Source organism: Diabrotica virgifera, chromosome 3 (assembly GCF_917563875.1).
Source record: "Diabrotica virgifera virgifera chromosome 3, PGI_DIABVI_V3a".
Classification (NCBI taxonomy): domain Eukaryota; kingdom Metazoa; phylum Arthropoda; class Insecta; order Coleoptera; family Chrysomelidae; genus Diabrotica; species Diabrotica virgifera.
Genome location: NC_065445.1, coordinates 115,191,395 through 115,204,723, shown reverse-complemented (window position 1 = coordinate 115,204,723; position 13,329 = coordinate 115,191,395). Strand labels below are relative to the sequence as shown.

Here is a 13,329-nt window from a genome sequence, read left to right as displayed (position 1 = left end):
GGCTAACTTCAAGCCAGTCAACATGCCTGTCACTGGTATGCTTTATTGTATGTCAGATGTTTTAATAAGTTTTATAAAAATATAAGTTTACTCAGTACTATGATTGTTTGACTTGTAACCCGTTAAATAAAGTATTTAAAACATGGCGCACTCAAAAAGCTAGTTGGGTTACAGTTTACAGTCGAAAAGCTAAATTTATAGCAACTTGTACACGAGGTAGCATACATAACCTACAATGGCAATGATGGGAATAAGTGTAAAATTACCACCAGATTTTGACCTGCAGGATCAAAATGCTGCAAGCGAATGGAAGTTCTGGAAGACTAGTTTCGAAGATTATATACTTACTAGCAACGGGACAAGACCAGTCAGCAGATAAAATAAAAATGTCAATTTTAAGAAATATAATTGGGGCTGAGTCTGCCAAAATTAGTCTGAGAGACAAAATATTAAAGGGCATCAGAGATCCAGTTACTAGAGAAGCTTTATTAAGAGTAGACAAACTTACCCTACAAAAATCCATCGAATTTTGTAGCGCTAGTGAGCAAAGTAAGAACTAAAATTTGAAATTTCATACCAAAAGAAAATATGTAGACATAGGAGAAGTTTGTAGAGATAAGTTTCAGGGCCATAGAAACTAAATAACTCCAAAAGTAAAGCCAATGCTAATGAAAAACTCAAATGTAAACAATATCAATCATCTCATGGGGCGAGAGAATGTCCAGCGTATGGAAAGAAATGTAAGAAATGTGGGATTTTAAATCATTTTGCAAAGTCGCGCAGAGTGAAGAATATTGATGTCATAGATGAAGATAGCAGTGATGGATCAGCTGACAGTTTTGTAGGAAATGTTAATAAAGTATACCAAAATGTAAGTAAAACCGTTAGGGGCCCAAGCCCAAATGTAAAATCAGTACCTACGTTGAGTCATAATGTCAACCCAAATATTGAAACTTCTAACAGTTATAAGACCAGAGTTGGTCGTAATATAAAAACCCCTTATGGATATCGATCTTAGGGGTACGGTGTTTAATATACAGTGATGAGCGCGCTAATAACCGGCAAAATAGCGCAAAAGATGGAAAACATAATACACTGCGAAACACAAAGAAATGAAGCTAGTGGAGATGGAAATGATCGTTATAAACGTATAAATTAACATTACATTATATAGTTTCCCACCTTTAGACGTATCAGAAGAGTATGACAACTGTCACTCTGACAGTAAAATGTTATAAAATACTCCTATCACAGACGTCTAAAGGTGGTAAACTATGTAATGTAACGTTAATTTATACGTTTATAACAATCATTTCCACCTCCACTAGTTTCATCTCTTTTTGTTTCGCAATGTATTATGTTTTACATCTTTTGCGCTATTTTGCGGGTTATTAGCCCGCTCATCACTGTATATAGCTGTGTAACAGTGTAGCAAGGGACTGCGTGATGACATGACATGGCTAACTTCAAGCCAGTTAACATGCTTGTCACTGGTATGATTTTTATTGTTTGACTTGTAACCCATTAAATAAAGTATTTAAAACACGAATTGTACAACCTTCTAGATGAAATAATTGCTTCGCGTAGTATATCAACACCTCAAATTCCACCTTATTATTCTGAGCTTAATACTAAAGAAGAATTTGAGCTTAAGATAAAGGAAAAGTAGTCGGAAAATACTATTCTCGAAATAAGCAAGGCTCCGTGAAAGCACTTCCTCGTGTTCTTTAATCATGAACTCCGCCTTTCTACCGGCTTTTTTATCCTATATTTTACTCCGTATTACGAGTGGAGATGGTATCTAAGTATGTGGTTATACATGATCCAAGTACTGCATTTTTCGTTCTTTGATGAAGTTGATCGTACCTCATCGTAGTTGATCTTTTGTATCCATAAAATTAGTAGTTTGTATACAGACAATTTCAAAAGCCTCTATTATTTTGTCTGTGAATTCATTGTTCAACCTTAGCATCTGTAGGCAAAAACATAGAAAATGTAGCTCTAATCATCTATGCTCTGAGGTTTAGAGTTTAAACTAGACTCGCTTGTTCAATTCTAAATATTATTTCTTTTTTACACTGATCATTTATGGTAGGGGAGCCCAAGCGGGATTTTTGCAGTTACTTGAGCGCGTCAGATTATCATATGGGGAGAAAACTGGTACCCTGCAGATGTTCCTCTACCATATATTGGCTCTTAACACAGGGAAGTTCGTTAAGGGGGCCTAAAAAAAATCTATCCTTAAAAATACTCGAAATTGTCAGATTAAGATAAGGTAAGTTAAGTACATAAAAAAAAGAGTGTAATTTGACAATTTGAGTAAGGAAATGGGCGAGTCAAAAAGTTTCACAAAAAAGCGAATATTTCGCGAAATGAACGTCAGATCGAAAAGCTAAAAAATGCGTCTTCAAGATTTTTCAAAAATCTATCGAATGGTACTAAACATGCCCCCCCCCCGGATAAGGGTGGGGAGTAAATTTAAAATTTTACATCAGATCGAAACAAACGATCGATCGATTACAAACATCAGATCGAAAAACTGCAAAATACACGTTAAAAATGTTTTTGAAAAATCTATCGAATGGTACCAAACACGACCCCCCATGGAGGCGGGATGGGGGGTTACTTTAAAATCTTAAATGAGGCCCCAAATTTTTATTGCAGATTTGGACTCTTTACGTAAAAATAAGCAACTTTTATTCGAGACATTTTTTCGAATTATGGATAGATGACGCTATAAATGGAAAAAACGATTGTTGGAAATGGACAATTAAATTAAAAAATGGAAAGACCTCACTAAAATGGAAAATTTTACTGAACTTTTTTTGGTTTTAGGACCTATTAATCACAACCCAATAGGTTCCATAACGCTCGAGGGACTGCAAATTTAGCACACTTTGCTCCCCTACTATTACATCAGCTCCCAGATATTTTATAGATTTTATTTGTTTTATTTATTTGTCGCATCTTTTAAAAACACCATTTAGTAAAATACCTTTGTTTTGGATACGTTTAGATATACGTCGAACATGTCGCTATACCGGGCTATGGAATTTACTATGTTTTTAACTTTGGTACGTTGTTTGCTATAACGATGGTAGTTCCGTTGATGTTGATTCCACCTTGGGTCTCGTCCATTGCTTCCCTACATATAGATTCTGAGTACGATTGTGTTCAATTTTGACCGTTGCCGTTTATAGACAAGGCGAAAACGGCGGGTTCGTTGGAAAAAATATTCCCATGAGATTTTTTTGCATAATCATATTCGTGAGACATCCCAGAATAAGGTTTAAGAAGTCGCCCACGTGAAAAGTGGTCCAAATTTTTTTTCATTTTTTTTAATCAAATTGCAAAAATCAATATTTTTGGCCCGGACACATATTTTTTTAGGTTTTTTTAACCTTTCTGGACAAAAAACGTCTCTTATAATTTTTCTCTAAAGTTGATCTTTTTCGAGTTATAAGCAATTTAAAATCGAAAAAAAACGAAAAATGGCGATTTTTAAGGCTTAATAACTCGGTTAAAAATTATTATTATGAAATTCAGAAAGTGAGCAAATCAAAGATTAAAGCCTCCACTACATGATCCTGAAGAAATTTGTGTCATTAATTTATTACTAAGCTGTTATTGTTAATTATTAATAATGAGCCGTAAGATCGTCTTGACGCGGCTGTAAATGTGAGTGCGAGTAAGATGCAGCATTGGCTGCTGGAATGGCATCTCTCTCGCATTCATCATTGCCGGCCGCCTAATACGTGCATGGCGCTCATTATTTTTAATTAAAAATAACAGCTTAGTGATAAAAAAATGACAAAAATTACTTCAGGATCTTGTAGGGCGGGTTTTAAACTTTTATTTGATCACTTTCTGACTTTCATAATAATAACTTTTAACCGAGTTATTAAGCCTTAATAATCGCCATTTTTCGTTTTTTTCAATTTTAAATTGCTTGTAACTCGAAAAAGATCAACTTTAGAGAAAAATTATAAGAGACGTTTATTGTCCAGAATGGTCCAAAAAACATAAAAAATATGTCCGGGCCGAAAACATTGATTTTTGCAATTTGATTAAAAAAAATTGAAAAAAAATTGGACCACTTTTCACGTGGGCGACTTCTTGAACCTTATTCTAGGATGTCTCACGAATATGATTATGCAAAAAAATCTCATAGGAATATTTTTTCCAACGAACCCGCCGGTTTCGCCTTGTCTATTAGTGCCAGTAGTCTTATTATGTGATAACATATACATATACAACTTTGTCCTGTAAATTCCGGTTAGTATTAGAATTTCGATCGATCTTTCTATTTTATACTACCTACCGTTATACAGTTAAAAATTGTGACAATTTTGAGGACTGGAAGATTGAGGTTTCCAAAATGAATAAATATTGTAAAAGGCATTGTTAATCATAACTGCGATCTGGCAAATATTTGACGATTAGGATGTACTAGCCTATAACAAACTATGATCAAACGCATAGTCTCTTAACTTACTCAGTTTTGACTAGAACATATTTCACTCTCTCTAGCGATATGGTTAATTTCAAGCAAATAATTTTATAAAATGCGACGTAGATATATTGGATTATAGAGAATTCTTTGTAAACATGAAGTGCTTAAAATATATCTTACTGAACAATCAGCTTGCGATGATTGGACACATCCTGAGTCATCATTTCTGATACAGCATGCGGTTTCTCTTTCTTTGGCCTGGATTTTATCTATTTCCTTTTTTATTTTATTGTCGATTCTCATACAAGGCGCAAACTTCGCTCCCAAATGAATAAGGTCACCAGCTCTAGGTCCCAACCTAAAACGACAAACAATATAATTAATATACAAGCAACAATGATGCACAAAATTTATTATAAAAAGCAAGATAAATTATTATCTATGGATAGTGAATAACAATTTCAATTTAATAACTAAAGTAGAAGTCAACCCCATAGTAAGAGGGGTTTGTATTGTGATTTCGTAATACTCATCAGGAAGTTCGTTTCTGGCCAATTGTAGAAGATTGGCTGGAGGGAATGGAACATTGCTTCTGGGAATCCTGGTGAGTATGTGACCTTGCCGATTGCAAGGGGTTTTTAGAACATTTTTAGCTCTATGATTATTACCGTTAATCGTACGCGAGACGTACTTGTTGCTGAGAGAACGGATTCTCTCGTTGATAGGGGGTATTTTTGGGAGTGGATGTACTAACACCGACGGATAGCTCCAGTGCTTGCTGAAGCACATTCTGATCAGGAACATGGACATTAACAAAGGCCAACATCAACAAAATAGAAATAACTCGAAGAAAAATGAAGAAAGATCCCTGTTGGGAATAAAATTGCAAGACAGAAGATCAAACACATGGATAAGAGAGAAAATAAGTAAAAAATGTAACAGAACATATAATAGGGTTAAAGTGGTGATTTGCGGACCACAATGCGAGACAGGAAGATAAACTGGAGACCGTGGAAAGGAAGAAGAGGAAGAGGAAGACCTCAGATGCGATGGAAGGACAATAGTATAAAAGCTGCAGGAACTAACTGGAAAAGCGCAGCCAAGGACAGACGGAAATGCAAAGATTTGGAGAAGGCCTATGTCCAAAGTTGGATAGAAATGGGTTAAAGAAGAACTTTTTCTTAAGTTTATCTTCCTCACAAAGGTTTTCTGTTATATCCTTGTAATTTCTTCTACACTGTCGTAGCAGTAGTGTTGATGATGACTAAATACAGGATTGTCAAAAGCGTCACAACTCAAAAAACATTCAGGGGAGACAAAAATGGATTTTTTAGATCTTAATTTAACTGTAAGTTTTAAACGGTAACTGCTAAAATTTACAAATTAAAAACAAAGAATATGGATAAGTGAATGTTTTTAATCGTGTAAGAAGCAAAACCAAAGAAACTATGATATCTGATTTAACAAAGAAAAAAATATCAACATTTTGAGTGATGTCACTTTGAAGTGACATAACTCAAATCATCACTTCAGTATGGGGAGCATGCAAAATAGAATCTATTTTGCTGACGTCACAAAACGAATTTCATAATGCGAAAATCGACGGTTGCTAGGCAACGTGACGTCACTAAAATAGAATTCTATTTTGCGTGCTACCACTACTGACATCACTTTCAGCTGGAAAATCAGCAATATCACGTTCCAGTGTGACATTTAACGGAGTGTCAGATGATCTACGATATGATGATCGTAGACATTTAATTGTGCCTAATGAAAATAAGAAAAGAAGAAGATGTGCCGGGGAAGGGTGTACGTACAAAATGTTTGAACTGTGACGCTGGGTTATGTATAGAATGTAATGAAATATTCCATACCAAATAATTTGGTATTACGTATTAGGCTAGCGTTACCATATGGTAACAGTCCAATTTTTGTTAAAATAAAGTGTGTTCATATCATATATTTTTTAAAAATTTTCCGAAAATATATCGCTCATCCGGAAGAAAAGTGACACAACTCAAAAAATGCATAAATCGAGTTATCTTATTAAATTGACTCAAAATATCCTATACTTTTACCAGGAAAAATGTCACATAGATATCTACTACCAATTTAGAAAGATGGCGGTAGTGTCATTATTCCTTTGGTGGTAAAATGAATACTTTTATTCCGGAAAAATGACACTTTTCAGTTGGGCTCTGACTTTCGAAGTGAACGTATCGATTTTTAGCAAGAAACCCGTTATATTTTGAGAAGTGTCCCAGTATTTTTCGGCGTTTCGACGGAAAACAGATATTTAGATTTGTGTCGTTTTTCTTGAAAAGGGAGTAGGTTTCTTATTACATTTTTAATAAAATATAGTCATATTTTGAGTTATGCAATTATTCATGAAGTATTTGATAAAATAAATTTTACGTTTTTGTGTTTTTTCCACATGTGACATTGTTCTTGAAAAAATAGATTTACTATTTATCGTTACTATTGAAATATTTAGAGAAATTACTTTTTTCTCGTATATTTACCTACTTTTTTGTAAATAAATGAACATTTTAATAATTACTGATGGACAGAATCAAATACCTACTTATAAGTTGATTTAAAAAATAAAATACAGTACAACCTGCCATATCCGGACCTGTCATATCCGGACCTCCCCATATCTGGACGGTTCTGCGCCGTCCGGATCTACCGAAATTTAACGAGAAAGGCAGTCCTGCTGTTGGACAACGCACTAAAAGAGGAACTAAAAGATGGCGAAATAATGTATTATAGAATCTATAAAACGTGTCTATCGACGGAAGTTATTGACGTAGTTGATTACTGGAATGTATGAAGGAGAAAACGTTTCGGAGGCTATAAAAGAAGCAGTGGTGTTGATATCCGGATTTTTTCATATCCGGATCGGTCTGTCGCCACATTGATCCGGATATGGCAGGTTTTAAATTTATAAATGTTTATATTCGTTAATGACTCTTACATTCACTGAAATATGTTTACAGAATTGGTCGTTTTGATGATCTTGAGTTCTTGAGAATAAGCATGATTTCTTTTTTGAATGGGGAATTCTATTTAAAAATAAATAATATTATTATCAGTTCTGCAGTCGTGAACGTTTATAATCTAACTATCTGCAACATTCAAACTAAAAATGTTCAATGTTACATGTCGCATGAAGGAGAGGCTCTAAGAGGAGTAGGAGTAAATGAAATAGGTTCATGTATACTAAAATACCTCGATAGTTTAGAAAAAGAGAAAAATAGGAATATTATATTTTTTTCTAATAACTGTGCAGGCCAACAGAAAAACCGTTTTATGATAGCTGCATTCGTATACGCCATTTTGAATATCGATGAGCTGCAGAGCATAACACATAAGTTTTTGATTACAGGACAATTAGAACGAGGGAGATAGTGCTCATTCAGTTATTGAACGCCAAATTAAAAGATCAAAAAGGTCAGGAACTGTACGTATATATCCCTGATCAGTATATGACGCTTGTACGCAGTGCTAAATAATCTGGAGAACCATACAAAGTTGATGAAATTTGTCATCAAGACATTTATGATCTGAAGCAATTAGCAGCTGATGTGAGTTTAGTCTCTTTTTCCAAGAATACTAATGGCGAACCCGTAAAAATTTCTGATATAAAAGTTTTAAAAATCACAAAAGAATTCCCTGGAATATTGTTTTATAAAACCTCTTACCAGCAAGAACATTTTGATAGTGTGTTGCTATTGAATCAAAGAAAAAAAATATCAAACCAAAATTGAAAAAGGTTTACAAAAATAAAGTAGGGATATCAGAAAAAATGAAGAAAGTACTGATGTCATTATTTAAAAAAAAATGTATCCCCAAGTCCTATTTGCCATTTTATGAGTCTTTGTAGATTACTATTTATGTACCTGTTATATTCAAGGATTTTCGTTTTATCAAGTGTTAGACATAAAATGTTTATTTTCTTTTATATGTTTAATAATATTTTTTTATACTAGTAAAATTTCATTTCTCAAGTTAATACTTTCATTAATTTTTAAAAAAGTGACCAACATTTTAAAAGAAAAGTGACATAAGTCAAAATTTTCATCTTTTTTTTCTTTGTTAAATCAGATATCATATTTTTTTGGTTTTGCTTCTTACACAATTAGAAACATTCACTTATCCATATTCTTCGTTTTTGATTTGAAAATTTTAGCAATTACCGTTTAAAACTGACAGTTAAATTAAGATCTAAAAAATCTATTTTGTCTCTCCTGAAAAATGATGTTTTTTGACTTGTGACACTGTTCTTCCGGATGAGCGATATAGTCTTAATACATCGTTGAACAATCTCCTTTCACTAAAATAAAAAAAAAAAACAAATTTCGCTGTTACAGGGTTAACGAAAAATACCTATTACATTTCTCGAAATATAACGGTTTTCGTGATAAATAACGATACGTTTAGGTTGAACATCAGAGCATAACTGAAAAGTGTTATTGTTCCGGATAAAAATATTAATTTTATTTACCGTCACAAGAATAATGACACTACCGCCGTCTTACGAAGTTGGAAGTAAACATATGTATATGCGACACTTTTCCTGGTAAAAGTATAGGATTTGTGGAGTTAAGTTAACAAGATAACTGGAATTATGCATTTTTTGAGCTGTGTCACTTCTCTTCCGGATGAGCGAAATAAGTATGTTTTCGAACAAAATATCATTTGTCAGCTAAAAGTGGTGGACGTCCACGGCACCTTCACCAAAATCTTGAAATGTTTCAAACTGACCCCTTAACACGTTCGGTGGCCATGACGCATGGGTAGCATCACGAAAGTTTTATCAAAGGTACCGGTGACGCATAATAGACGAGGCAACGAAGCATTAAACCTAGGAATTTTGTGCAGTAAGATGAATCGTCATAAAACTTTTTGTATTCGATTCGAGAGAGTGTCAGGCAATTTTGTGAACTAAATTTATCTCCGGCAAAAATTTTTGTGCATGAGAAAGTGCATCTCGAAGAGATAGAAAATAAAAAAATTTAGGACTCAGGAAATATTGACGGAAATGAGTTCAATTTTTATACTTAGGGGTTTTGGAGGTCACTGAACAAGAATTTCGTGACAGTGATGGTCTCCGAGGTACCTGGTGCCCAGGGTGGAACTCATCGCCTGGGACGACCGAATAATTTACGGGACGATCGAATAATTCGCGAAATGAAGATTGGATCGAAAAATTGAAAAATACGTGTTCAATATTTTTCCAAAATCTACCGAATAACACTAAACACGACCCCCCACTCCACCCCATGGAGGTGGGGTGGGGATAACTTTAAAGTCTTAAAGAGAAACCTCATTTGTTATTGCAGATTTTAATTGCTTATGTAAAAGGAAGCAACTCCTATTCGAGACATTTCTTCAAATTGTGGATAGATGGCGCTATAATCGGAAAAAACGATTTTTTCATGACACCATAGGTAAATTATAGAAACGGTCTAATATCTCGAGAAATACACCTCCAAATAAAAAACCAAAAAATACGTGTAATATTTTTCAAGAACCTATCGAATAACATAAAACACGATCCTCCACCCATGGGGGTGGGGTGGGGGGTAATTGAAAATCTTAAATAGGAGCCCCCATTCTTTATAGCAGATTCCCTATGTAAAAATAAGTAACTTTTATTCGAGACATTTTTTCGAATTTTGGATAGATGGCGCTATAATCGGAACACTATTTATTAGCGCCATCTATCAACAATTCTAAAAAATATTTCGAATAAATATTACTTATTTTTTCATGATGAATCCAAATCTGCAATAAGACATGGGGATTCCCATTTAAGATTTTAAAGTTACCCCCCACCCCACCTCCAGGGGATGGAGTGGAGGATCGCGTTTGATGTTATTCGACATGTTCTTGAAAAATATTAAATACGTATTTTTTGGTCTTTCATTTGGAAGTGTATTTCTCGAGATATTAGACCGTTTCTATACGGTTTTACCTATGGTATCACGATAAATCGTTTTTTCCGATTAGAGCGCCATCTGTCGACAATTAGAAAAATATCTCAAATAAAAGTTGCTTATTTTTACGTAAGCAATCCAAATCTGTAATAACAAATGGGGGTTTCCATTTAAGATTTTAAAGTTACATACACCCCACCTCCAGGAGGTGGAGTGGGGGGGTCGTCTTTAGTGTCATTCGATAGATTTTTGAAAAATATTGAAAGCGTATTTTTCAGTTTTTCGATCCAATCTTCATTTCGCGAATTATTTGATCGCCCCAGGCGACGAACTCCACCATGGGCACCAGGTACCTCGGAGGCCATCGTCGTCATGAAATTTGTGTTCACTGACCTCCAAAACCCACAAATATAAAAATTGAACTCATTTCCGTCAATATTTCCTGAGTTTTAAATTTTTAATTTTCCATCTCTTCGAGATGCACTTTGAAAATGCATGGACGATTTTAGTATGTGGTACTAGCCAAGTGGCGCTTGTTCAAGATGGGCACCGAACGTGTTAAAGGCAAAATAGAGGGTCGTAGAAGTGTAGGAAGAAAACATGTTTTTGGCTTAAAAAACATTCGTGGCGAATGAACTCAGAGGCAAATTGTAGAAGCCTCGGAGGTGTAACCAGAGAAGGTTCCCATTGTTTTCAATATGTTGGGATGTAGAGTAACATTATGTTGTTTTATACGCCATTAGATTGAAAACTTAGTCTTTTGCTAGCAGTTGCCGCTAGGGCATCTATGCCATTTCGTTCGTTGCCATCCGTGACTGCACGCCGGGCTTTGTTTTGGTTGGATCAGAGAGAGCAGCATATGTGCCTCCTGATGAGAGACTAATAAGTTTCGAAACCGGTAGAGGTGCTTGCTGCACTCTCTGATTGGACTGGAATATGATTCGGCTGTATTTTCGTTTTGCAACGAAATTGAAAATGGTTATTCATTTTTGATTTACATGTTTACTCTGATTGGAGTACGAAGGGAACCATTCTCGTTGGAATTATAAATTGTAAAATTCCCTCACCTTCCTTAGTCTCAGCATCCGTTATGGCTTGCAAATTGTAGAAGCCTCGGAGGTGTAACCAGAGAAGGTTCCCATTGTTTTCAGTCTGGTGGGATGTAGAGTAACATTATGTTGTTTTATATGCCATTAGATTGAAAACTTAGTCTTTCCATTATATCTGTTTATGTTAAATATTTTTTACTTTTATATTTGTTTTCACCATTAAAATTCAATATTAAAATCACTAATTAACGAAGTGTAATAAATAAAAATAAAACAACTTACCAAAAGTTTGCAGGTTCCATATAGTCCACCTGTTGCAAAGACAAACTAGTCACCAAAACTTGTCCCGATCTTGACTGAAGGTCGACTCCAAAAGGTCCAACTCCGTAACAAATAATAGAAATGAAAAGTACTAAAATCTGCACAGTGGTCACCCAATAAGTAAACATCGGTCGGTGGTCCTCCATGTCATCAAGTTGTTCTCGAACCTTATCGTCTTGTGTTACTGATTTTCTGAACGAACGCCTAAAAAAATAATATTTATGACCTGCTGAAATTTTAAATAAGAATCATTAGGTATTGCTATACCTATAACCATATGCCATGTAGGTTTTTCGATAGGCAGGGTCAGCGTAACACTATATTTAAAAACTAAAACAAAATATGTGTGAGACATCATCGACATTTTTTATTCGTTTGAAAAGAATGTCCAATGTGGCATAAGCTGTGTGACACATTGGTGCCGATATCATCCACTTCAGACCTAAAGAAGTTAGTAATCATCCATATGTGGCACTCACCCATCGATTTATTGCCTGGCCAAGTGGCCAACGTCGTTATCAAAGAAATATGGAGCTATGACGCTGCCAGCCCAAAACCCATACCAAATATCATGTCCAAGTCACAACGCAAAATTCACCAAGTTGTTGTTTGAGCTATAATACTCTGTGCTTGACTTTTGACTTGCCCCCACTATAAGCAAGATAGAGGAACTTTTCGAAGCAGGGAACTTGTGAAAAATTAACAGATGATGAAGGTTAGTATAAGGCCGGCCGCAAGTTCACAAGGTGCTTGGTGAGGTGACACAGGTGAGTCATGGTGAGAAAAAACTACTGGTTACTGGATCACCGCAAATTAAAACGCAGCTTGCGCCTACTGTTCTTATGTGACGTGTTTATTTCCTACAGAGTTCGTGGATTTTACCTCTACACACCGTGGCAACCTGCGGAGTAAGAACTGCCTAGCGCAGTGACAATGACCGTGAAAGCTGCGTCACGTCACTCTGCGCGGGAGCTTGTGGTTTAGTATTATTTCTGTATTTCACAGCGACTCACCCTACGTCACCTCACGAAGCTGCGTGTCAACTTGCGGCCGCCGTAAACATTATAACTGATTTTTCTTTTGGTCTGTCTTTTGATACTTTCAATTTCATACTAAGTCAATTTTAAAGCTCTTTTTTTCTGCTTTAAGTAATCCAACTTTATACATAGGCCTCCTCCAATTCAATCCAGTGTTTTCTATTTTGCGCCATTTGCTTCCAGTTTGAAGCTCACTCTTAATAACTTCATACTTTTAATCAACTATTAATTTGTATATGCAAACATATACCCTATGCTAACCATTCGTTGATTAATGATCAACAAAAGCAACAAGAGTTTATATTTTGTAAATTGTCTGCACTTCTTCTGAGTAAAAGTTGTAATTTAATCCAATATTCCTCCTACCAATTAACCTAGAATGCGGGCCCTATTTAAATTTTCTTTGATAAACAACTGTCGAGATATTGTTAGAGAATACACAAAATTAATTAAAAGAAAATCCCACTTCCTAGTTCATAATAGGCAGAAGATTTCAACTCTCTTATTTTTCATCGTAATTATTTTTT

At 35.0% G+C, this 13,329-nt stretch overlaps 1 protein-coding gene across 1 annotated transcript in view; it reads right to left on the bottom strand.

The window, feature by feature from the left end:
- LOC114336242 (inactive rhomboid protein 1) overlaps window positions 1-13,329 on the bottom strand; it is a 192,408-nt gene that overhangs the window by 38,887 nt on the left and 140,192 nt on the right. Inside the window, exons 6-7 of the mRNA XM_050647524.1 lie at window positions 11,727-11,969; window positions 4,634-4,811 (exon numbers count right to left, since the gene is read on the bottom strand). Coding sequence (XP_050503481.1) covers window positions 4,634-4,811; window positions 11,727-11,969 — 421 coding nt within the window. The remainder of the gene's footprint in view (window positions 1-4,633; window positions 4,812-11,726; window positions 11,970-13,329) is intronic.